Source organism: Patella vulgata, chromosome 9, assembly GCF_932274485.2.
Source record: "Patella vulgata chromosome 9, xgPatVulg1.2, whole genome shotgun sequence".
Classification (NCBI taxonomy): Eukaryota; Metazoa; Mollusca; class Gastropoda; family Patellidae; genus Patella; species Patella vulgata.
Window position 1 is genome coordinate 37,262,102 of NC_065887.2, and position 27,392 is coordinate 37,289,493.

The 27,392-nt window shown below is 35.5% G+C and overlaps 2 protein-coding genes across 3 annotated transcripts; both read right to left on the reverse strand.

Annotated features, from left to right (window-relative positions):
* Nucleotides 1–396: 396 nt before the first annotated feature.
* Nucleotides 397–25,892, reverse strand: LOC126807818 (polypeptide N-acetylgalactosaminyltransferase 11). 2 transcript variants are annotated; one of them, XM_050532658.2, is made up of 13 exons: nucleotides 25,823–25,892; nucleotides 14,155–14,510; nucleotides 13,171–13,252; nucleotides 11,581–11,747; nucleotides 10,786–10,913; nucleotides 10,079–10,317; nucleotides 9,049–9,166; nucleotides 7,864–8,013; nucleotides 7,049–7,180; nucleotides 6,143–6,232; nucleotides 5,713–5,823; nucleotides 4,796–4,936; nucleotides 397–4,049 (listed from the first exon to the last, which is right to left on the reverse strand). In XM_050532658.2, exons 2-13 carry the CDS (start codon nucleotides 14,420–14,422, stop codon nucleotides 3,912–3,914), a joined length of 1,764 nt encoding a protein of 587 aa, XP_050388615.1. In that variant the 5' UTR covers nucleotides 14,423–14,510; nucleotides 25,823–25,892; the 3' UTR covers nucleotides 397–3,911. The 2 variants fall into 2 exon arrangements, with proteins under 2 accessions (XP_050388615.1, XP_050388614.1); XM_050532657.2 differs by lacking the exon at nucleotides 25,823–25,892 and adding an exon at nucleotides 16,836–16,943.
* LOC126807816 (ankyrin repeat domain-containing protein 27) lies at nucleotides 20,558–25,816 on the reverse strand. The gene has a single exon (XM_050532655.2). The coding sequence runs from the start codon at nucleotides 25,775–25,777 to the stop codon at nucleotides 22,457–22,459; it is 3,321 nt and encodes a 1,106-aa protein (XP_050388612.1). The 5' UTR covers nucleotides 25,778–25,816; the 3' UTR covers nucleotides 20,558–22,456.
* Nucleotides 25,893–27,392: the final 1,500 nt, after the last annotated feature.

Consider the following 27,392-nt stretch of genomic DNA (forward strand, 5'->3'; position numbering starts at 1 on the left):
ATGACCTAGTTTGTGTCGAGTGGACATCTCTCTCTCTCCATGTCATTCTTTACAACATGTAATTGCTCTATGACATTCTTTAATTGGCCCATGTCATTCATTACTCCATATCATACTTTAATTGCTCCATGTTATTCTTCATTTGCGCCATATCATTCTTTAATTGTCCCATGTCTTTATTTATGCTATTACATGTAGCGTAACATATACTGTACCATCAATGCAGTAGTTCTGTAAATTAGCAACTAGCTTCTGAATCCTGATCAGGCCATCAAACTTTGTGATTTTTAAAGGCATAACATCCGAGTCTGTAGAGTATTATTACCTGAAGAGTAATGTATAACCTAAATAGGCAGATTCAGAAACGATAAAAAAATATCTGAACAATTATCCCCATAGTATTCTATGTTTGTTTATTGGTACAGAAAGTGTGATAGTTAACATACATATAGTTATAATACAATCTGAATTGTTTTCTATTACTTGGGTGGAAAGAAGAATTTGACAAGAAAATACAAAAAATACTTTGTTATTCTTCTCAAAAGCTTTCAGTCAGAAATTTTGAAAATTATACTAGCGACTCAGTATAAGGCAGAGTTCATCATGGCTCCAAACAGCTTTCTGACGCTCTTTAGTCCAGTATGTGGCAAGTTATAACACAGTGAAACAGCAATACACTGAATATAGCAATTAATGGTTTTAAAAAACTATCAGTCCTTTGACTTTCCATTTTGTTATGCTTGGATTAATATATTTTGAATTATTCATGGAAAATTATTGTTATAATAATGAAATTAATACACAGAATGGAAGACTAGAATGATCAAATATATTATAACAATAACAATTACACAACTACATATCTCATATGAAATAACATTCATAATATTGATCCCTTTAGTGGCACTAAATGATCAATTAATATCTCATAAACTAAAGCGGCCCATACATGTTCAATTTTTTCGTCAATAATTTGATGGCAATTAATTGGCGAAATTGACCTTGCCCACACACGATCAATGTTTTAGCGTAAATTTTCAGTCTGATCGAGAATTTCGAGATGAAAGCACTAGCACACACGGTCTTTTTGATTGACGTGCTATCAATAAATATCAAAGGAACTTTGATCCGTCAATTAATTGATTCAATTAAATTGTTTCAATTAATTTGCCGTCAATGTCCTCCATACACATTCAATATCTTCTCAATATCAATTGACGAAAAAATTGAACGTGTATGGGCCGCTTTTACAGCGCTGAGCAACAAATATACTCTCACCAATAGCTTAGAAAGTTGGCTGTCAAGTTTTCAAGATCAAGGGCAATAACTCGGCATAAATGCTTTTCAGCTCTGAATTCCAATCCCTGTTCTCACCAAAGATAAGAAATGTGGAACTTTAATGAATTTTGGTTCTGCTGTAAAATTTTTAATCAAAAAACCCACCAAATTAACGGCTGCAGGTCAGCAAATGTTATGAGCAAAATAACTAAATAAAATATAGTCTAAAATATGGATAAATAAACTAATACCATATATAATTTATATATAGGTCAATCATCTACGCTACAGTACAGCCATATAAACCAGAACCATATATAATTTATATACAGGTCACATAAACCAAAACCATATATAATTTATATATAGGTCAATCTACAGTACAGCCATAAAAACCAGAACCATATATAACTTATATATAGGTCACATAAACCAAAACCATATATAATTTATATATAGGTCAATCTACAGTACAGCCATATAAACCAGAACCATATATAATTTATACATAGGTCAATCATCTACAGTACAACCATATAAACCAGAACCATATATAACTTATATATAGGTCACATAAACCAAAACCATATATAATTTATATATAGGTCAATCTACAGTACAGCCATATAAACCAGAACCATATATAACTTATATATAGGTCACATAAACCAAAACCATATATAATTTATACTTAGGTCAAACATCTACAGAACATCCATATAAACCAGAACCATTTATATATAGGTCAAACATTTAGTATACAGCCACATGATGTAACATATTTCGGACAGTTTACTTGCATAAGTACTCCTGGACAACAATACATAGAAGATAAATGAAACATGCTTTAACATCCTACTGTTCTCAACCCATAGTAAACTTAGACTGTCTGTCTACAGTTAGCTCCGCTTGAGAACAGACACTAAGCTAGTTGACCGACATTTTAAGTCCTAAATCAATGATTTTAGTCGAAAACATTAAGTACACATCAAGAATTTTGTTAAATATTTATTCTTCTTCCATTTAATCAAATTGAAAAAGTTTATTTAGTCTTTGTGTGTATGACAGATGTGAAATGGAGTAGAACCGCATTACAAAACAGTATTATTTTTGGATATAGCGGCCATTTAGGGCAGAGATGTATTCTCGAAGTATGAAGTAGATGGATCTCTGTGTGCAGAATGTTCTCAAACACCTGGGCTTATGATGTAGACAAGCATACACTATGCAGTGTGCTTTTAGTGAAATTTTAATTTGATACTCGCGCTATAGAAAACTCTTATATCGAATTCCAATTCCAACTATCCAGGGTTCTTTTACACAGGTCAATGTGTACACAGGACATTGGTCTTTCCTTACATCCCAACGACTAAGACGTTTTTTGGAAGGCATGTAGAAAGTTTTTACAATGGATAAAATGATAATAAACAATATTTTATACCAACAAATACATACCCATTATTTATACATTTCAATATATTTTATAAAGCATTCAACAAATAAGACACCAGTCATCCATTACATACCGGTATTAAAAATGTGACTATTTATACAAATTTCAATTTTGACAATATGTAATAGTGACAGAACTATATTAGATATTAAGACATTTTCAACCAAACAATTTAAACAAAAATACTTAAGTGTCCATACTTTACTTTTTCTGTGTAAAGAACTCTGACTTTGGTTCATAAAGTTATGTCTAGCTGACAAAATTTTGAAGCTTACGGGTTACACAGAAGACAAAGCATGCAACTTATTTCAAATACTGAATTTTTTCAGTTCCGTTCTATTAACATTTCTGTATTACCACACACAATTTCAGATTTACATTAATTCTGACACACACCAATATATTTACACTAAAAACAGTTCGATCTTTGACAATAAATAAATATACAGAGAAACAAACAGGGCTATTATTAATGAAAACTAGAATGATATTGCTTTCTCCATTGATTTAGAGCTAAAACTGGCCCCTTGTTCACAATGGATTCAAATAAATAAAACATTTATCAATGGTACAATATGATACTATCATTATTGTAGGAATTAGGGTTGTGCAATCACATTAAAAACATTTGGTTCTTTGCTCTTTGTGCCCTGGTTCTGTGGCTTAATGTTGAGATCTAGAAGAGGGATCATATAGGCTATGCCTGCTCCTCAATCCTTCAAGAATAATAATAATAATAAAAGTAAGGGTCATACAATTTATCTGAAATTTAAATATTTTGATATCATATACGATTCTAAAAAGATTTAACAGACATGTCAATAACAAGATCTGGACTGAAAGTCATACAATAAATTCCATGTCCACAAAATTAATATTATTCTGTAATCAATACATTTTGAATGTTGATAATGAGTAATGTTTACATATCGTCACCTTCTAAAACGTGTTGCATTGCACAACACCCATTTTTAAGAACAAATGGTCAAAAAACTCATTAAAACATATTCTAGGATAGCTTTTTGAAGTTTGTTCTAAGATCAAATGGTAAAAAAAAACCGCATTAAAACACATTCCACAATACCCATTTAAAGCTTGTTTTAAGATCAAATCATCAAAAAAATGGTTAAAATAAAATGTATAGTCAGCATTTCAAGGATTTTAAGGTCCATGCTCATAACTATGGCACTTCAAGTATATCAAAGTTGAGAAGACGACTGTTCGAACACACAGATAAGGTTAGATAACTCCCGGGTTCTACTGTATTTGTTGTTAAACACATTCCACTGGCTGGATTAAACAACTGAGATACACCATCCTGTAATTATAAACATAACAAAAACTAGAAATTTTAATACGAAAAATAAACATTTTCGATTAAAGTTGCTGTCATTGAAATTTTCAAGATGCATAAAATGCTAGGTTGCTAGACAAGAAAGCATATAACATGACCACAGAAAGTTGTCAGAACTGTTCAGGATGTCACTGTTACAAGAAGTTTCCAGAATTTTTACTTGTGCAGTGCTTTGGATGACAACAAATTAAAATGACTCGATTTAAGCAGGGTTCTGTCTCTAACCAGCTGAATATCATGATGATGGTATGTTGACAACCCTATTATTTGTCATTTACAGTGAAATGATAGGTCTACTTGCATAGAACAAAATATGTAAAACACTCAGTACTTTGGAACATTTGTACATATGTAGGTACTACTAGGTAGTGTTAAATGCTTCAACCAGGAAAATCTTTGACAGATTTTGTTCACCTTGGATTATCAAGATACTATTTCCAAAGGCATGAAAATTTTTATCTCAAGTTTTACAAATAAAAACTAAAAACATATCTGTATTCTTAGAAATTCTAATTTTCTGCATGTGATTCTACTGACAGGTAAATTCTCCAGCAGGTCAATTTCACTGTCCATAAGTCAAGCCTGCCAGCTATGTCTGAAACAAGAGCTCTGGTTACAAATAGATTTTCATTTATTAATTTACTCTATTACCTGTTTGGCTAAAAGTTAGAAAGAACATAACATTTTAACACAGTATGCTATCTACATACCTTGGTATTCCACACCCATTCTTGAGATCCAAAACCACCACATTTCATGAGTCGAGCAAATCCATGTTTCTCCTCTGACTGAATGTCTAAACATAAAACATTAGCCAGACGGAACTCTTTATCTTGTGTTTCATACCAGGTCTGTAACAAAAATCAGTTTCAAAATAATGTAACATGGTTTCAAAATTGTCTCTATTTGGGTTTAAATAAAATAGTTTATAACAATTATAAACCCGTTCATAAAATCACTGGGCTTTACTTCCTGTTGATTAGAGAGGAATAATAAGGCATCAATTTGAACTCAGCTATCATTACTTGTTAGTTTGCCCCTTGTATTTGGATGAACGACGGATAACAATCGACTCTCCCAACACAGCAGAGAAACATAAAAATACTTTTTTCTGGATCTTCCGAACTTACCAGTGATCTACTCCATATTTTCAAATAGTTCATAATTTCATAGAAATTACAAAACGATTTTGAATGTATCCTGCGTTTTCATGCTGCATCAAGCACCAATATTTTTATTGAGACTGCCAAGTATGGTGTGTCAGTTCAATGAAAGCCTACCATACAAAACTGTTGCATAATAAAAATATAATTTCTGGATAGGAGGGTCAAAATTCTCACATTAAATTGGTTAAAAAAAACACAAAAAAGTACTGTAAGGAATAATGACATGGGTAAGTGACATGGAAACTTTAACAAGATGAACTAACACAGGATCACTCATTATTATTTTGATTGTAAACTGGATTCTATAAGGTGGATCACACAAAAAATCCACAAGGTTATAATGAAGGTGACCAGTTTGGTTACACCATATCACATCGTTTTTAGGATGGATTGAAGATCTGCTACAGATCAATAAGCCTTCTCACAATGTAATCATGATATTTTATATAAAGGTGTATTACCTGTTTTCTACTTCCACTTGATAAATTACAAACAGCCAATCGTAACAATGTTCTCTTCTCGTGTATGTCACCTTCTGAATCAACGCATAATCCTGATCCCATATGTTTTAACTAAAATAATTAATAATTTACAACTGAATCCTTTGTTATTTTAAGCACTTTTTTCTATCAAATAAACCAATAAATTTTCTGAATTACAATATTTGCAATATTTTAGTCACAAAAATTCATTTTTCAGAATTTTCGCCTTCATGTCACATTTTATCATCATTGGCAAATGTGTAGAGCGGTCACTGTCAAGTCATCATAATAATATTATTATTAAAGATAGTTACAACACATGCAATTAATGTGATAGAGTTCTTCTTAGAATTAGTTTTCTGTCTTACAATATGATTTTGTGAAGAAAGGATTACACTGAACAACTTACCAATCCTTTTCTTTTAATAACAATATCTTTACGTATAAGTTGTGCCATCATATTACCCTTTCTACCCTCTCCATTCGTATCAGGTATATTCTAAAAATAACAAAATTTAAAGTGAAAATAAAGATCATCAACAATATAATCAATTGAAAAAGAACATTACACTAGTATCCATCACTGAGAAATATATCTCTAAAACAATAATATGGATGATAATTCAAGTCTTAATTCTATATTCTTAGTTCTTCATTTGTTACCACAAATCAACATTTGTTATGTAAATTTGAGTAAAAACCCTATGGCTTTGTATTGTGTGTGACATGTACCTTGAGTTGAGGTTGATGTTAAAAAGTTTTTTATCTTAAAAGAAACATGTGTTGCCAGGCAATTTAACAAAAACACTTCCACCAGCTTTGTCATACTCTTAAATTCAGGCACCATCTTACAAACTATAACCTGTAGGCTATGCATGAATATTTGTGGACTGAACTGAAGTCACAGACTATGACTAAATACGACTAAGTATGTATGCAAATACGACTACTGTTTGTGTGTACAAAAATGTAAACTTTTGACTATTATCACTACAACTTGGGTATCATTTCTCTAAAGATGTTGAATAATTAACAGACTATTTAATTACTTAACACTGCTCCAGAAACTACACAGTTATAGATTATTATCTAATCTAGACAGACCCTTTAAAAACCCAATGATTTTCTATGATTCTCAACAGATTTGAACTGATTTCCAACAATGGATTGAAACCAAACATTAAATACAAAAACTCCTGCTAAAACAACACAACTAAATGATACCCAATTTGTAGTGTATTGCAAACTGTCTAATCATTTATTTTTTCCGTTTACCAAAAGGAAAGAAAATTGTGATTGGACTATAAATTCTTACCTGTTCAGGATAAACATTATCTAAATACCATTTAAAACTTTTACATCCTAATTTCTTTCTTAGTGCCACACGGTCAGAAATATTTCCATATACGGTCTTCTCACCTTCAGGTCTTACATTAAAAAAATATTTCTGAAAAAAGTTGAAGCATCGATCACTTAATAGTATTATTCTGTTAAACTATAAATATGACTGCTGGAGAGTGAAGCTATGTCTTATTTTTAACTATGTTATTTATAAACAAGCAAACACTTATCTATGATGAAGGCTACCTGGTAACCAAAAATAAATCAAAATTTGTTTTATCGTTCTCCATTAAATTTACCACATTAACAGACAAGCAGCCTTTCAATTGTCTGTAAATGACTTAAAATATCGATCAGCTTTGAGATGAACATAGTAACTGATTATAGATGCATTATGTAAGATTTAGATAAAATGCTGGCAGTTATCACTATAATAGTTTAAAATAGTCAACAAATTACTTCATTCTGACTATCCGAGCAGAGTTATGGTCATTTGAAGGACAGTGCAGTCTTGATTGTCACTGCTACTGTTGGTACGATAATAAACAAAGTCTTGATTATCCATATTTAATCAAATTATTAACTGACAATCATCTACAAATCTTTTGAAAATCAAAACCATCTGATGGTCTTGAGAGTTGATTATAGGGCTTGACATGTGAATGAATGTCTAAATAATGATTTATATAACAATTTGGGCCAAACGAAAGATCTGCATAATGCATCTTTAATGAATTCTCTAGACCCCCAGAACAAGATGAAAACAAAGAAATAATTGATAGAACAAACCTTATATTCATCCATCCATGTATGTACAACTCGTAACGAATTCTTCATAAAACTATCTCCACCTGGTGAATTGTAGGGACGTCGTTTACGGAAGATATGACCAACTCGTGAACACGGTATAATTTCTAATCTACCACCACACTGCCAGATCTACAAGAGACGATAGAATGGGTTTAACGTCTCAACAACACCAAATGTATTTTTTGTTTTGTTTTTAAATTTTCGATGGCTTCACTACATGAAGATCTGATCGTTGTTGTGGGAGGGGACCATCAGGGGGTCATACAAGCGACTTTTGACCCTATGAAGTCAGTCCTTTGATTAACCAATCTGCATTGGTGTTCCTACTCAAGTGGTAATTCAGAAACACAATTTTTGCTTTGGTTTTGTTTTTGATCACAGTGAATGTCTACTCACAGTTTCAAACAGTATACAATAAGAACTTGACTCAACAGACCATTTGATTGGCTAATCCCTCACAAAACCCTGAATGGGAGACATTTAACAACTCTTCCAGATCCTGGTGTAGCAAAGACAAGTAAAATGAAATTTTAAACTTTAAAAAAACAAATCTAAATATGATCCGTGTTTTAATCAGATTGCAACACAACAATGTGAGGAAGTACTTGCTTGGACAGTAGCATTTCCTGTCTATTTTCTGTTAGTATTTTAACTGCTAAGATCATTCATGTTTTGATGGAACGGTCAGTGTCCCAACTGAACGACAATCTGATTAAAATACAGATCTATATTTCGTTTATTTTTTTATACTTTCGATGACCTACACTACATGAAGATCTAACCAGTTGTAATGGGAGGTCGCGTCAGGGGTCATACAAGCAGTTTTTGACCCTATGACGTCAGACATTGATTAATCAATCAGCGTTGACGTTTCTAGTGGTTTACCGACAGTTCCATGCAGAGTATGCCAAGAACTCGCCGTAACAGACCATTCCATTGGCTAATTGCTGACATCAACTAGAATGCCTGTTATATAACAACTATTCCAGATCCTAGTGTTGTCAAGACAAGTAAAACAACTATAAAAACGAAACGAAATAGGATGTGTGTTTTAATCAGATTGAACTGCACAACTACGACCATTCGACATCAACAAAAGACAATATAAACAATACTTAGACTATTCAATTCTAGTGTTTTAATATTTCCAGAAATCATCCTTACCCTGAAAGATATTTCTAAATTTTCACCGCCCCAGATATCCATACCAGGATCATATTCTCCCAGTTCATGAAAATATTCTCTGTTCATGGCAAACAATCCACCAGCCATAGTCGGTGATCTAAAATATAATAATAATCTATTTATAGACAAAGCAGGAAGACTGCACAAAAAAACCAGACAGGTTAAATTTTTAGATGGACAAACGTTCTATAATGACTCACTAGTCTTGATTATTCAGCCATGTAGTCTCCTATATCATCACTGATATAATCTCTAGGTGTAATTTAGCGGTTTGATCCCGATGTTGGCCGATGAAGTTCCTAAGGGATTTTTGCTGTTGGTTTATCCTTTCAGTGGTATAGGATTGAGGGCCTGGCAAGGAACAGCATCTAGTTGTTCGGATGGTGAAATAAAATGAAATGGGGTTTAATGTCCTACTGTTCTGCTCCTAAACTGGGCTAATGAAGACGGCCATACGCCATACAGTGTGCTATGAGGGAAATTTTGCCGGGCAGCGGCACTACGGCCTACTCTTATATTGAATTCCAACTGCCAAAGGATCTTTTATGTGCACGCCAATGTGTACACAGGATCTCGGTTTTCCGTCCCATCCGAACGACTAGACATCTGTCCTTGTCAGGCCCTCCGTCCTGCATCACTAACAAGGGGAAATCACGCCGGAAAATCTGGATGAACTTTCTCGGCCAATGCAGGGATCGAACACCCGATATCCAGGCTAGGGATATCCATGGTCATACCCACTTAGCAACGTGATCCCCCTGTTTGGATGGTATGAAAAACCGTTGTCAGATGAAATTCGACATAAGAGTAGGCTGTAGCGCCGCTGTCCAGACAAATATCTTTACAGCACACTGCATGGCGTATATTTGTCTTCATTAGCCCAGAGGATACAATAAAGTACAACATAACTAAACCCCATTTCATTCTTTCAATCAAATTGCTTCTGAGAAATCAGATTTGTTATTACATAATATTTATTTAAGGGTTTATTCATAAACTGTATTCTTACTTTATTGGTTCAGCATGAGTAGATGCATGAGTATTAGATGAAATAGGATCCCATCTGTAGTGCATACCCCAATTAAATCCACCTTTAACGAGAGGTGAGGCTTCATAGATAAATGTATCAGCGTTGATGATATCTATTATTGGTACGACAACATTCTTTCTATTCTCAGATATTCTAGCTAACATCGGTTCTAACCAATTAACATTTACTTCACAATGACTGTCTAAAAATACCAAAACCTAGAAAAAAATATACAAAATGTAAATAAAAAGTTGGGGAATGTTCACAGAGGCTTACTTTTCATTCACTAAATATGTTCCACTCGAGAGCCAAATAAAACTCAATTCATTTTCTTTACTTTTAACTGCTTATGTAACATGTGCAAACTTCAAATATCTCTCAAATGTGATTAAAATACAGATCTATATTCCATTTAGTTTTTTTAAATACTTTCGATGACCTACACTACATGAAGATCTGACCAGTTTTACTGGAAGGTCGCGTCAGGGGTCATACGAGGGGCTTTTGACCCTATGACGTCAGACATTGATTAATCAATCAGCATTGACGTTTCTAGTGGTTTACCCACTATTTGATAATTTCTACATGATATTGCTGGAATCATAATTTAAATCAGTTACAAACTTTAACACCGACTTTTTTAATTTAAGGAAATAATGAAGCAAGCTATGGAGAGAATGGATTACCTCCCCTGTTGCTTTATCAGCTCCAAACATACGAGCTCGTATTAAACCCTGCCTCTCATGACTTCTAATTACTTTCACACCAGGAAGATTTAATGCTAAATATTTCTTTAATCTCCACTTTAGCTCATCTGAAAATTGATAAAATATATCGATTTAAAAAAATATTAAACCTATCTTCCAGGAATGCTCTACCAAATCACACTGATTAGAAAACTCGGATACACAAACCCTCCCAAAATCCATGTAGCAAATCACACTCATTAGAAAACTCGGCCACACAAAGCCTTCCAAATACCAAATCGGACTCATAAGCATGCTCGGCCACACACAGACTCCCAACTACCAAACGCATTCATTAGAAAACTTGGCCACACACACCCTCCCAATATCCATGTACCAAATCACACTCATTAGAAAACTCGGCAACACACACCCTTCCGACTACCAAACGCACTCGGCCACACACACCCTCCAAACTACATGTACTATATCGCACCCATTTGAAAACTCAAGCACACACACTCTCCAATGTACCATACGCACTCATTAGAAAACTCGAGCACACACACACCCTACGAACATATCGCAATTGCAACTACTAAATTACGCTCATCAAAACAAATGTCACACACGCACATTCTCCTAACTACCAAATCATACTTGTCAGAACACACGGCACACAGGCACATTCTCTTAACTACCAAATCACACACATCAGAACCATCCGTCACACATGCACATTCTTTTAACTACCTATGGAATACAACTTGAACTGAGTGAATGAAAATCCCTTACCATCGTCGCTAAAATCATCAACGAGAATAACTTCATGTATCAGATGTTTGGGTGATCGATGATAAACTGAATGTACTGTTCGTATTAATGCTGAAAAAGCCTCGTTAAAGAAACAGATGACAACACTCACGGTTGGAAGATGTTCAGGATAATGCTTGTCTTTACATCTGAATTAAAAAATAAAGATTTCAATATTTAAAAGATGGATCAAGCAATTAAATTATTTTCTGGTCATTATTTAAAGTTGCACATGAATGATCATACTCCTCGCAGTGTTTCGTTTGATTATACCTAATCCCACTTAACACTGCTGTAAAGGAAGCAAATTTCTGTTCCAAATTATGACTGGTCAATAGTTCGATTAACCAATAGCTAACTGCGTAACAATATCATTACGCTCCAAATTTGATCAAGTATGTTTAAATAACGTTATGTCATGACTCACAACGCTATTATGCCCAACTAAACAGTGCATAGCAGAATATTGCAGAAAAACTAATTGCGTGACAAACAAGGCTATCAAAACGAATACAATGTAAACAATACTGTTTGGAGATAAACAATACTTTCACTGTTTTTAATACCTTAAATCACTGTCCAAAGTTTTAGGGAAAACCCCAGATTAAACGAAGGGCTGTCATGTTGCTGTACTTGGGATAGATTTGATTGAACGGGAAGAATAGACACACTCCCTCAAAAGCTCAAGCATCAGAAGCGAATCCAGCAATAGCCAGAGAGGGATTTCTCGGTCCATTGCTTCAGGAATATGATGAATGATGTTAACCCCAATTACATAGTTCTAGTACTAATGTTATATTTTCCAATCTTGTGCATAGTTTTTGTTTTTTGAAAAAGGATTAATGCCCTAACTATGTAATGGGTAAATTCATTGCTATTCTATATATTTTATTCAAATGTCTATGTTTCAAACAATACCCATTATTAGTTTTGGACTTGGACTTGACAAATTGGCTCATTTCTATAAATGGAATAGTGCTAAAACATTTTTTTTCAATGTTCTAACAATGAGATTCATCAACACACAGTCGCTCTTGGCTACACTAGGATAATAGAATGCTCCTTTTTTCCTATATTGTCTTTTTTTTTTTTTCTTTTTCAAGTCTGTATTACTGCAGGCCTGGGATTGTACAGAACAGTGGACGCATATGCATGGTTCCAGGATCTATTTACTTTAATCTGATATTGTTATTATTTTTTGCTTGCAATGTCCATGTGTTATGTGTCTTGTCCGTGACTTTGTCTTCCATGTTCGTGTTTGTTTATAAGTGTTGTTGTTTAACAAGTGGGGTGGGTAGATGGTCGAATGGTTAGCGTGTGCACGCTGTATCATAAGGTCTTTCATTGAGTCAACTGGCGTGGTTTTTATTCCCTGGTTGTACGTGACAAGGAGTTGGGTCGCCTGTCCAACCTCGTGGGTTTTCTCCGGGTCCTAGGGTTTCCACCCACTGCTAAAGATCCCTACGCACAAGTAAATTATTGAAATAAAATTGAACCATGTTAGTCACAAAATGACCTAGTTTGTGGGCGTTAAACCCCATTTCTCTCTCTCTCTCTGTTTAAGTTACTTACACTTTATTTCGTACGTCTGGAAGAGGTCGTGTAAATGATAATTTATCACTGACTAAAACATTGAAAGCATGTTGATGATATCCTGAAATATCCAAACAATAAATACATTATCATTCAAAATTTCCATTCAAAACTTATGTATGCTTAATCCAGCTGCACCTGGTTTGCTACTTCTAGCTTGTCAAAAGAGTCCTGTGAATAGTTATGAACTATTTTAGGACTGTATACTAGTTCAGGGGGATCACGGTGGCTAAGTGGGTAAGACGCTGGCTCGCTAGCCTGGCGGTCAGGTGTTCGATCCCAGCATTGGCCGAGAAAGTTCATCCAGATTTTCCGGCGTGGTTCTCCCTTGTCAGTGATGTAGAACGGAGGGCATGACAAGGGCAGCTGTCTAGTCGTTCGGATGGGACGAAAAACCGAGGTCCCGTGTACACATTGGCGTGCACGTAAAAGACCCCTTGACAGTTGGAATTCGATATAAGAGTAGACCGTAGTGCCGCTGTCCGGGCAAAATTTCCCTCATAGCACACTGTATGGCGTATGGCCGCTTCATTAGCCCAGTTCAGAGCAGAACAGTAGGACGTTAAACCCTTTTCATTTCATTTCATTTCATTTCATTTCATACTAGTTCAGTGGCTTTCACACTTTCGAAGAGGTACAATCTTTCAGTTCTCATAGTGTTGATGATCATCAAGATTCGCTCTTACAATTTATGATATACATCATATATATACACGCTGTGACAATTTGTATTTGACAAAATCTTTGACAGTCCAGGCTTGCTTTTAAATGAGTTACACAACCCTGTTATGCAAATATGGGGATCATTTCTTAACGGCTCAATATTTACATTTAAAACTTTAATAGAGAGCAAGCAGTCTATTGCTTTAGACTTCACAGATTGATTGGCATACTTAAACACAATTTTATTTAGTTCCAAAAACATAAACGAAAATGAGGCTGTCCAAACAATAGATGGCCTACCTGCATCATGAATTTCCTGATCTTTTTTAGTCTTGATCTGTGCCAGGTCAAAAAGGACTTCTTCTTTATATATATCCCCATGATCACTGACGTTTAGAGTGTCAAACTCCTCCCCCAATCTATATCGAGATTTCATGTGAAATCGGGGTCTATGATTCAGTCCTGCAATTGGATCATCATTCCAGAGGATGTATCCTAGGAAACAACAAATTGCAACAGACAAAGCGAGCAGTATAATGAAACATCTTAAACTCTTCAGTCTTGGCATAGCAGCAAGTTGGCACTTCTTTTCATCATACACCTCTCTGTTGATTTATTTGAAACTACTGGGGGTTTTCTTGAATGTCAAGTCATTTCTGAAAGGAATGGTTTGTATTAAAAATTAGAATGGAATAAAATTGTTAAAAGATTGATATATATACTATTCAAAAAAAGTAGGGGATATTTGATTTTGGGGGCATAATACTAAAATATGCAAATGACTACGAAAAAAGTCACTATAGAACCTAACAGAAGAAACATTTCCAATTACATGTGACGCCCAAACGCACCAATAGCTACCGCATGGAATGCAGGTGATGCTTGGGATCATCATGGGGGTCCAACCCAAGATTTGCACGACTCTGACTTTGAATGTTACAGTCATTGTGGCATTGAATTCCAGGGTGGAAACATCAGTTTAATTGTTTTAGTGACCAGAAAACAAATTTTGATATGCGTCGGCTTACCCAAAATGAAAGGTTACGTGCCCTTGGCATGCTACAGATCGACACAACACAGGCGGTTGTGGCGCGGACGATGAATGTTTCTCAGTCTGTCATAAGCAGGCTATGGTCCAGATACCGTGATACACAATCTGTACAGGACAGACCACGCTCAGGTCGACCAAGGGCGACAACTCAAGCCCAGGATCGATTTATCCGTACCTTGGCCTTGAGAAATCGTGTCATCACAGCAAATCAGATCAGCGCTCGTCTTCAAACAGACACTGGTGTGAGAGTGAGTGGCCAGACGATTCGGAATCGACTGCATAGGGGTCACCTTCGCGCCCGACGTCCTCGCGTGATCCCTTGTTTGAGAGATCATCACATTCAGGCAAGACGTCGTTGGTGTAGGGATCGTCAACACTGGGATAATCGACGCTGGAGCAATGTGATGTTTTCAGATGAGTCAAGGTTCACTGTTGATTTTTTGGACAGACGTAGGAGGGTGTGGCGTCGTCGAAACGAGCGCTTCCAAGACGTTAACGTCATCAGACATGATCGATTTGGGGGTGGTTCTGTTATGGTGTGGGGAGGCATCACTGTTGCTGGAAGAACGGCTTTACATGTTGTTGCAGGGCGTGTTACATGCCAGTACTACCGGGACAACATCTTGGCAGTCCATGTTGTGCCGTTCGCACGACGTCATGGCCGCCGTTTCATCTTCCAGGATGACAACGCAAGATGTTACAGGGCCAGGATCGTTACAGGTTACCTCCAACAACAGAACATCACCACATTACCTTGGCCAGCACTGAGTCCCGACCTCTCCCCCATCGAGCATGTCTGGGACATGCTTGGACAGGGGTTACGTCAACGTCAACAACGTCCTGCCAATGTCCAAGAACTTGCTGCTGCGTTGCAACAGGAATGGGACAATCTGGACCAAAATGACCTTAGACGTCTCATAAGGAGTATGCCACGTCGGATCAATGCTTGTTTGGCAAACAGAGGAGGATTTACCCGTTACTGACTTGGTTGTGATGCTGTGGTAACTTTGCTGTTTGACCCCGGGTATCATTTTACCCTTATAATGGTCAGTCTGTGCCTTACTTAGTCTAACGATCATTTGGAATAAATCGATGAATGTGAACTTCATTTCATTTTGTCATTTGTTTCTTCGTCAGTTTCATTAGGTGACTTTAATAACACTTAAAAATCAAATATCCCCTACTTTTTTTGAATAGTATATATTGACATATTAATTACAGACAGTGAAAACTGACAAGTCAAAAGTAATGTTGTATTCATTAGACAGTTGATTTTATTTTTTTCATTTAGCAATGGGATATCATAATTTCATTTAAATAACTATGCCAATTGAAATTAAAATCAATCTACACTATTTGACAATCTCACCACAAATAAAAAAATGCATGCCTCGCTCGAAAATAAACTAGCATTATTAGTTAGTTTGTCAGTTGATCAGAGACAACTAAAACATAAGCGTCCTTTAATCAGTCCGACAAGGTAATACCATGCCATACTTTTCAAAGACTTTCATGATACAGTGTTCCTATATTGTCAAGTATGTCATGTACCAGTACCAGCCAGTAGGCTACTGAGGAGTTAAAATTTTGTATCCAGGTTTTGCCAAATTCAAATTGATGCTGAAACTCACTCAAGTCCCATATACACAAGCCAAGGAACCGAGCCCCTCCACTCCAGGTACTACTAAGTCATTTAGTCTGGTCATTGCCTTGAGATACGATCCTGTTATTATTTATTTCCAAATTAGAATTCCAGTGGTGGAAACTGTTGACTGGGGCAGGGGTCAAAGTGACCCAGAAGGTCCATGCCATGCATTCGTTATTTTAAATATAATGCCTTTGCCTTTAGCTTTCAAATAGATCTACATCTTCAAAAATATTTGTTTATTCACAGAACATTTCATCAAAATTTAATTACAGCAAAACTTACTTAATAGAAGATATCATCAAAATATGTTAGTACACTGATCTAATTTAGTCTGTCAACAACAATGTGCACTTCTCCACTTTTATTTTCATCAATGAAGAGGGTTGTGTCATTAATCGTGTCGCTTACTTCATAAAAAAAAATACCAGGGAAGTCATTTTTCTATACGCAAATACTGTCGATTAGCTATGATGGACATTTAGGGATATATATTTTTTTTATCAAATTATCATTGTTGTTGAGAAATGTTGCTTATTAAACATTCGTGTGGAAATTAAGTTAATTTTTTAACGCAGTAAGCAGTTCCATTTAATATTTGGTTAAAGGTAGCGAACTCCAATTAAAAACTTACTGGAGGCAGACCACATTAAATTTCACCCTCTCGGTACCCGTAGTTCGTCTGTTTAGAGCAACCCCCTCCCCCTCTTTTCTCCCCTTTTGCATGCCCATATTTGTTGCTTTTTTGGTCTAGAATGGACGAAGAGGGTTTGAATTAACATTTTCTGCCAGGTTGGAGCCGGACAAAGAGACCATAATTAACATTGAAGTCAATGGGGAAATTAATGGTGGTCTGCGTCCGATTAGTAAAATTGAAGTTGCCTCCCTTCAATTACACAAGCTCAGAAATCCAGAAGTAAAACCGGTCGGCATAACACGGCCATTGGCATTGCAAGCATGAATGAATGAAATGCGGTTTCTGCTCCAATAATGGAAGGAAATTTTCCCCAGACATCAATTGATTTCCAATTATAATAGTAAGTGCAGGAGGACCGCACTACACGTAAAAAGTGATTATTTTACGTGCACACCATGGGCATGGGCGATGCACAGTATCAGAGAGACTAGAGAGAGAGAAAAATGGGGTTTAACGTCCACTCGACACAAACTAGGTCATTTCGGGACTAACACATGGTTCAATTTTATTTCAATAATTCGCTTGCGCGTTGTGGTCTTTAGCAGTGGGAGGAAACCGGAGGACCCAGAGAAAACCCACGAGGTTGGACAGGTCGGCGACCCTACTCCTTCAAGTCTTTGTCACGTACAACCGGGGATTTGAAACCACGCCAGTAGACTCAGCACAGTATCAGACTCAGAGTATGCCATTGATGGGGCACAGTGACAGTGAGCCCGGCTTTGTAATTTTTTTAATATTTTTGGAAAAATCAATTGTGATATCATTGGGAAATTCACCTTTACAGCCCCTATATTTGTAAGCTGATTAATATTTAACCGTTTTTCTGACAAAAGTAAATTTTTAGTGGACTCGTTCAACTGTTTGGCTCCAGATTTAGTTTGAACCCACGATCTAGAAATTCCAGGTGGAGGAGATAGAAATTGACTCCCATCAGAAATATTTTGTTTCATATAATACTAGGCCCTATCATGTCTTCCTGTCATTTTTGAATTTCTATTGTGGTTGATGATGGGACACAGTGGGTCACATTTCAGAGGGGCACACTGCTGAGCACAGGCATTTCTAGTTCACCTAAAAATCGTCTGTCCATTTTAGACAGAATCTGGCCATTTGAGGTTTTTTTTAAGGAAATATTGGTCCAAGGTAACTAATCCTTACTGACTCATACACGTGATAGGATACATTTACATAAAGGATTTTTTTTTTCTCAAGTTTAAGATTTTTGTATTCAATGTTAAGCTGTTTTTTGTTGAAATTTACAGCTGCATAGGCTATCTATGTGTTCAAGTCTTAAAACAAATTCATATTTTGAACTAAAACTTTAGTATTTACAGTCGTTGTGTGTTCTTGTATCAATGTGTTGTCAATACATTTTTTTAAAAAAAACATGCTATGGCCATACGTTTGTCCCATTGCAGGTCCTGTGACCAGGTAGAAATGGTTCCACTACTGATGTCTTCCGCCTTACTCCAGCCACAGTAGTGGCTTGACCTATGGAGTTCCTTTGCGCAAGTTTTTTAGTCAAATGACTACAAAAAGGTTACTGGCCTATAGCTCCCTTAATTTACACATAAACTGAGCCAAAACTGCACTGCACATAGTAAACCAATTCCCATTGAAATAAAGGTGAAGCCTTCCCTACCGCATAATTATATGATTTGATGAAACCTAACTGCCTTATAATGTCCGTCGGTGTTATGGCCGCGCACATTATAAGAAACATCGCTTTGAAAATGTAGAACGCATTAACACAGAGTAAAACTGGTCGGTAACTATTTTAGTGGTCCAGTCTTCACTATTTGTGATAGAATTACTTATTTCAAAACAAACTGTAATGATATGTTTTGACAATTGTGCGTTTGAACCTATTTGAACTTGCGTAAGGAGTCTTAGACTGTATCAATTGTAGCGTTATACACATAACGCTACGACTTTGTAGCTAGTGACCAGGCTGCCGGCAGGTGTACCTCGCTATTTCGGTTTTACAATGAACTACACAAAAATGGTTTCAATTTATTAACTTCTTATTTAACAGACGTTAAATCAAACATATGACTGGCTTCAGATTGATTTTCTGTAGGATTTCACTTCTGGTCAATTCAGTAAAAAAGAGAGATCATGTCCACTGTACCCTGCTCTCCCCTACAAAGGACTTCATTTTGTTCGTCCTATCCGAATGACTAAACACTGAACGTTCCTCCTTGCAAGATCCTCCGTCATGCTCCACTGACAAGGGATCACCACGCCGGAAAATTCTAAGGAAATTTCTCGGCCAACACCGGAATCGAACCCGGAACCCCCCAGCTCTTTACTCTCTGAACCACTGTGGCTCCTACATTGCAAGCAATATAAACAATGAAAATATTAGTCTATACATCTATCTGAATGATGGTAGACCTACATTGAAGAAGACTGTTTTTAACCTATCCAGTTTATACAAATAAACAAAAGATAGGTTGCCAGGCATTAAAACATATGCCCACAGCAGCTAAATCATCCGGGCAGTCAACAAGAGTTGTCGCATATTTTTACTTTTGTTGGTAATGAAACATTTATAATACACTAAAACCTGATTAAGAGTAACAACTCATTAAGTAATTATCAGAAAATCATTAAAATGTGTTTGTCCCATGCTAACGTTTAGTGTACAAAACATTTAATATCATGGATTTAGCTGTTTAAATTATCAAAAACCATTGAAAATCAATATACTTGTTCGTCTCACAGACCTTAAACTCTGTGTATCAATCTAAAGTCAATCGAGAGAATTATATTAATATAGGCGTAAACACAGTGTATAATTATAAAATCAATCAGATGATAATCTAAAATCATTGTCAAAAAATCCCACCGAGCCAGTTTTGAGAAATCTATATGAATTCTGCACTAAGCTAAAACACAGTTTCTTTTAATCAGTCCGACAAGGTAATACCATGCTATATTTTTCAAAGATCTTTATGATACAGTTTTTCTATATTGTCAAGTATGTCATGTACCAGTACCAGCCAGTAGGCTACTGAGGAGTTAAAAATTTTGTATCCAGATTTTGCCAAATTGATGCTGAAACTCACTCAAGTCGGTAGTACCATACACAAGCCAAGGAACCGAGCCCCTCCACTCCAGGTACTAAGTCATTTTGTCTGGTCATTGCCATGAGATACAATCCTGTTATTATTTATTTCCAAATTAGAATTCCAGTGGTGGAAACTGTTGACTGGGGCAGGGGTCAAAGTGACCCAGAAGGTCCATGCATTTATTTTAATAATGCCTTTAGCTTCCAATCAATAAATATTCTAAATAGATCTACATCTTCAAAAATATATTTGTTTATTTACAGAACATCTCATCAAAATTTAATTACTGCCAAACTTACTTAGTGGAAGATATCAGCAAAATATGTTAAGTACATTGGTCTAATTTAATCTGTTGTATTTTTAATCATGTCGCTTACTTCATAAAACAAGCGGTTGCCATGTAAGATACGCCCACATTTTGCAAGAGATGGACAGAAAACAAGCTAAAAAATAATTGATTTTTCGTACAATCAGGGGCTATAATTCAGGAAGTTTCGGTCTGATATGTGTGAATATCTACAGGAACCTGCATCTTCAGGATGTAAACATATAAGTTTCATCAAAATCAGATAAGTCGCAGACATTTTGTCTGGCAGTTCGGTCAGATTGTTTCGAAATTTGAACTCAACCTTCATTGATGTGTAACGGTGATATATTTATCGTTTTTTAAAATTGAATACAAATTGTGACTTCTAGCGGGTCCACAAGCTTAAACAGCAATTTTCCGTACAAACAAAGGTCATAATTCAGGACGTTAGGTTCGGATATGCCTGAATATAGCAAGGAACAAAGATTTTTGGGTTATAAACATGTATTTAAAGTTTCTTCAAAATCAGATCAATATTGTGACCTCTAGAGGGCCCAAGACCTTGATACCATAATTTTACACTATTTGCGTATGAGGGGTGGCCATTTTGTCCAGCAGTTTTGATCCAATTTTCACAAAATTCAAACTCAACCATCATTAGGTTGTAACGGTGACATATTCAAATGTTTTTTAAATTGGATAAATATTGTCACCTCTAGAGGGACAACGAGCTAAAAACGCGATTTTTCGTACAATCAAGGGCCATAATTCAGGAAGTTACAATCCGATATGCAAGAATATCGAAAGGAACCCAGATCTTTGGGTTATAAACATGCATTTCAAGTTTCATAAAAATTAGATAAAAATTGTGATCTCTAGAGGGTCCACAACCTTGATATACTATATTTTCACACTATTTGCGTACAAGGGGCAGCCATTTTGTCCGGCAGTTTTGATCCGATTTTCACGAAATTCGAACTCAACCATCATTAGGGTGTAACGGTGACCTAGTCAAACGTTTTTTTTTTAAATCAGATAAAAATTTTGACCTCTAGAGGGACCACAAGCTAAAAACGTGATTTTTCATACAAATGGGGACCATAATTCAGGAAGTTACAATCTGATATGCAGGAATATCGAACGGAACCAAGATCTTTGAGTTATAAACATGCATTTCAAGTTACATCAAAATCAGATGAAAATTATTACCTCTTAGAATGTCCACAAGCTAAATACATGATTTTTCATACAATCAGGGGCCATAATCCATGAAGTTATGGCCCGATAAATGCCAAGATCCAAAGGAACCAAGATCTTTTGGAGATACATGTAAGAGTTATATTTCAAGTTTTGTCAAAATCTGATAAAAATTGTGACCTGTTGAGTGTCCACAAACAAAGTGTGGATGGATGGACAGGGGCAACGACAATATACGTTCACATAATAATGTGGGCGTACAAAAATACAAGGAATGTCATTTTTCATATTGTCGATTAGCTATGATGGACATTAAGGGATATTTTCATTAAATTATCATTGTTGTTGAGGAATGTTGCTTATTAAGGATTTGTGTGGAAATTTAGTTTAAAAGTTTAATGCAATAAGCAATTTCGTTTAATTTTATTTTAAAGCTATTCTGTCTAGTGAGCGTATAACACTACTAAAAAATCTATTTGTTATATTATCACTGTGCGAGCTCATCACAGATTGCTTCTTTATCAACAATACATAGATCACTATTTATTTTACAACTGTGCATGACTTCATCGCTAAATGTTTTATAATTTATCACAGGTGACTTTTCGCCACTGTTTTACATGAGAGTTCATTACTGATTTTTTTCTTGATCACTATTGCTTTTAGCACTTAATAGTTCATCACCACTTTCTTTAACACCATTGGATACATCGGTAAACAATGGTTGATTATATTTATCTGCAATACATCTATCAATATTTTCACTACTGTGATGGTTGTGGGTGGAATGGTTATTGTCTATAGCTGGTCTTTCTTTAGCAGCAGCTGCCTTGGCTAAAGTATAAATATACAGTGGTTCACCTCTATCAATACTCTCTACATGTTTTAATGATCTATGATCAAAATGCTGTATAGACAACATCATGGCCAAATCTCCATCTAAATATGGTTCGCCATAACTTTTTGTTGTTGTTTTTTTTAACTCGTGTTGTCTGTCAAACGTTCTAATAGAAGTTGTTATTTCTTTCAATGTTTTTCGTTTCTTTTCTTCAAGCGCTGCATACACATCTTTAAAACCGAGTGCTTCTTTACATTGTTTTTCTCTTTCCAAACCTTGTACGTTAAGTTGACAGAAATGTTTTACCATAGAAAATAAACGGGTATCCTTACTAAGATCAACAACTGTTTTACCATGTTGATTAGATAAATAAGGATTAGCACCACACTGTAACAATACCTGAACAATATTATCCTGTTCTCTTTCTACAGCTATGTGAAGAGCAGTATTACCCTTTATATTGCTATGATTGGAGTTTGAACCATATTGAAGTAACATTTGAACGCCACCATAGAAACCATTGGCACAGCACAGAATTAATGGTGTATCACCGTTCATATCAGTTTTATGAACATTGGCTCCATGTTCTAATAAAATCTGTATAATCGGTTTATGCTGAAGAAAGCAGGCAAGATGAAGTGCTGTTAAGTTTTTATGATTACTAACATCAAGTACAGCCCCTTGTTCTATAAATAGTTGTGCAATATCATAATGTGAGTTCATTACAGCTAAATGTAATGGTGTATAACCTGTTACACTCTGACAGTTAATTAAATTATATTTCCTATTTACACTACTAGGATTTTGTAAACTGGAGCAATTAGAACAATTGCATAATGGATGACAAAGGTTTTCCTCTAGACCAGTGGGTAATTGTTGATTTTCATCATCTTCATCATCACTATTATAAAGATTTTTATCAATACCCAAGTAAAACTTGACCAACTGTATATCACCAGTAGTTACAGCTTTAAATAGTTTATCTTGTTGTTTCTTCAAGGAGCTTGTTGTTGGATGTAGTGTTTCTGTTATATAGCTTGTAGCACTATAATTACTTTCTGTATCTTTACTCTCTTTAACACTTGATTCTTTCAAACGTGATGTACTTTTAATTTTCGGCCCTTTTTTCTTTACAGCAACCTTTTGTGGTTTATCTATCACCTGTGATCTTGTTTCCACCATTAGTCGTTGTACCATGATGTTTTGGGCTAGACTTATTGGTGTTTGTCTTCTACGATTTTTAATGGTAGCATCAGCACCATTTTCTAATAATGTTTTAACAATTACATCATACCCCCATTTAGCTGCCATGTGTAGAGGTGTCTCACCTATATCATTCTTCAAGTCAACCTCAACTCTTTTATTATCATAGAAAACCAGACCTTTTACACAATCTTCATGACCATTAGCAGCTCCTAGATGTAAAGCTGTATTACCATCATTATCAGCACATGATACATCAGCTCCAAAATGTAACAATAATAACATGACATTTTGGAATCCTTTTTGACAAGAAATGTGTAATGGAGTTAAACCAAGATAGTCTGTAGCATCTACTATAGCACCGTATTTAATTAAAATATCAATTAAAAGAGCTTGACCATAATATGCTGCCACATGTAATGCTGTATAACCTCTATCATCACGAGTAAGAGCTGTAACTAAACTAGAATCCAGTCGATTCTTTGCAAGTAATCTTTCACAGCGATCACATGAACACAATGGATGACAAAGTTTTAAGTAGATTTCTTCTGTACATTTATTATCCAACATCTTTAATACAGCTGCTTCATCTCCTAATTGTACGTACTGAAAGAATTCGTCTATAGCACTGGGATTGGTTGAACTCTGCCTCTGTATTCCTTCATCTTTATAACTTCCTGCCAAAGTTAATGGCTGCCACCGTTCAAACATCAGTTTATCTTTAGTAATTACTTCGTCATTAATTTGACCACTCTTTATATGCTCTAATGCAGCTTCTACAGATGCTAAATAAAATCCAAATTCATCATCACTGTTAGATTTAGCCAGATGAAAATGTTGCATATAGGCAAGATTAGCCAACCAGTTAGGTATCTCTGATTTAATAATAAGAAAGATTAAAATAGGTAAAAAATCGTCAGTTGTCATTAAACTATCGTCACTGGAAGACTGCGATGATTGTCTGGATGGTTTTGTTAATGATGCGACAACACGTTTTATACAGAATAGTCGACCCAATGGTGTACTGTATTGGTTTAATTTAGATAACTCTTTTTTGGCTGGTGGAATGTTCTGACTGAAAACTTTTCTAATTCCCATGTCTTGTAATTGTAAATCAATCATGTTTCTTGTTAGTTTGTTAATTTCTGCATCCTGAGAGGCCAGACTAGCAGTTATCACACGAAATAACTTCTTATGGATAGAATTCATTAGATATGTCTCTACTGCTACTTTCAAACTCTCCCTATATTCTGGATTATGTTTAGATGAACGTCTCACTACAGAATCTTTCAATAAAGTCTGCATAGCTTTAGTAAACTGAGAAGAAGCTACATCTGCAATATTCCTTATACTTTCTCCTTCCAGATTATCATATGATGCAGCAAAACTTGTGAGCATTTTATCTAAATTATCTCTTGCTTTCTTTCCACCTGAGTGACTCCATAGTATATCTAAACATTGCTCATAACTTGTCAGTCTTCTTGATGATGATGGTGGTGGTTGAGTTGCCCCTTCTTCCTTTTGCTTGTCTTCTTTATTGAAAAATTTTTCAATACATATAACACGAAAACTTTCATCCTCCTCAGTATGAAATGTTTCTTCAAATAAAATCTGAACTTCTTTTTGTTGTTGATAACCTTTACACAATTTAATTACACCATTAATAATACAAGCTTCATTGCCTGATAATGATATAAAATTGTCATTTAAATCACACTGTTTATTAAGTACGGGCTGTAAGATATGATCTAATATATCATTATCTTTTATTACAACACCTTGTGTCTGACTGAATTTAGGTACACAAATCACCCAGCCATTTTTGGCAGCCTTGTTAACTACATCTTTTTTCTGGTTTTGAATCTGGTGAAAAAACTGGTTTTCATACAAATCTTCATCATATTTATTCATGTTTCTTCTTCTTAGTCATACATGGTATATTCACAGGTATCTTACCATTTTTATCTATGCTTTTGAAGTATGGTCAGGTAGGTCAATATTAACAACTTTTACTTGACAAGATTATATCCGGTTAATGCTAAATAATAAGGCCAGCTCAATTTTTCGTTAATATAGGGGACGAGATGTAAACATTGCTAGCGTTAATCCCAACCCTAACCCTAAACCTGGACCTAGCCCCAATGCTTACCCTAACCCTAACCTATAATCTCGCCAACAATCACGTGCCTTAACCTTATTTACATCTCAGCGAACTTGACAAAAATTGAGCTGGCCTTAAGAAATAGATGTAGTTATAATTTCCTGTAGACGACTTTAACTGCGGAATTATCTACTTTAATATTTGGTCAAAGGTAGCGAACTCTAATTAAAAACGTACTAGTAAAATTATAGTTGCCTCCCTTCAATTACACACGAACAGAAATCCAGAAGAAAAACCGGTCGACACGAATATTATTTTACGTTAATATACGTAGATGTCATTGGGTAGATATACACGGACATTGCATTCAAGCATGAATAAAATTGGAGTTGCCTCACTTCAGTTACACACGAACAGAAACCCAAAAGAAAAGACCTACCACACAGTACACGGACATTGCAATAATTAAGCATGAATGAATGAAATTGGGTTTCTGCTCCAATAAATGAAAATTTTGCCCAGACATCAGTTGATTTCCATCTATAATATTGTAGTAAGTGCAGGAAGACCACACTACACGTTAAAAAGGGTTCTTTTACGTGCACACCAAGGGGTGGACGGGACATCGTTTTTTTCTTGTCCTATCCGAAAGACTAGACGTTGTTCCTCCTTGCAAGGTCATCCGTCATGCGCCACTGACAAGGGGACACTACGCCGTATAATTCCGAGGAAATTTCTCGGCCAACACCGGAACCCCCAACTCTTTACTCTCTGAACCACCGCGGCTTCCACATTGCAAGCAACAACAAAAATAGTATTCTACACATCGCTCTATCCTACCGTGTATTCAGTTTATAGAAATGAACCAAAATAAGCCAGTCCAAGACAATCTGGACTTTAGCTGGGCCCCCGAGGACGCCGGTGCCGCAAAGTGCTAACACGGGTGTAGGCTACTCTTACTGCTATTCGTGACACCCAATGACGTAGCATACGCCATTTCCACCTAGATTGTTGCTGAAATCTTTTATTGAAATCTTTAAATCCGACTGAATCCAAACCGGAATATCTACCGCTGATATTTTGAAACATTAAGCGTAGATTAAGCCTCCCATGCTAAATCTAAAATCGTTGTCAACAAATCCCACCGAGCCAGTTTTGAGAAATCTATTATGAAATCTGCACTAAGCTTTAAAAGAAAGATATAAGCGGAAAAATAACTCCCGTTATTTACTATCCGAAAATATTGAAATTTAATAGGATTCTTTCTTATAAATGCCCCAAAGAACAATCTAACAATTTGTTAGTAAACTTCGAAATATCAAATTAGTTTGAATGTTAGTATAGCCTATACCGAATTTTGATAAGGTTGTTGTTCCATGCCCCCCTTTGAACAATTCCTTCATTTTATTAATATTTCTTTCGTTG

Coding starts and splice junctions, on each gene's coding strand:
- LOC126807816 (XM_050532655.2), bottom strand. CDS start 25,777: ATGAATAAATATGATGAAGATTTGTATGAAAACCAGTTTTTTCACCAG.
- LOC126807818 (XM_050532658.2), bottom strand. CDS start 14,422: ATGCCAAGACTGAAGAGTTTAAGATGTTTCATTATACTGCTCGCTTTG. Junction 10,318..10,785: donor CTGATAAAGCAACAGGGGAG/GTAATCCATTCT, acceptor ATTTTTTTCTAG/GTTTTGGTATTTTTAGACAG. Junction 4,937..5,712: donor CAAGTGGAAGTAGAAAACAG/GTAATACACCTT, acceptor TTTTTGTTACAG/ACCTGGTATGAAACACAAGA.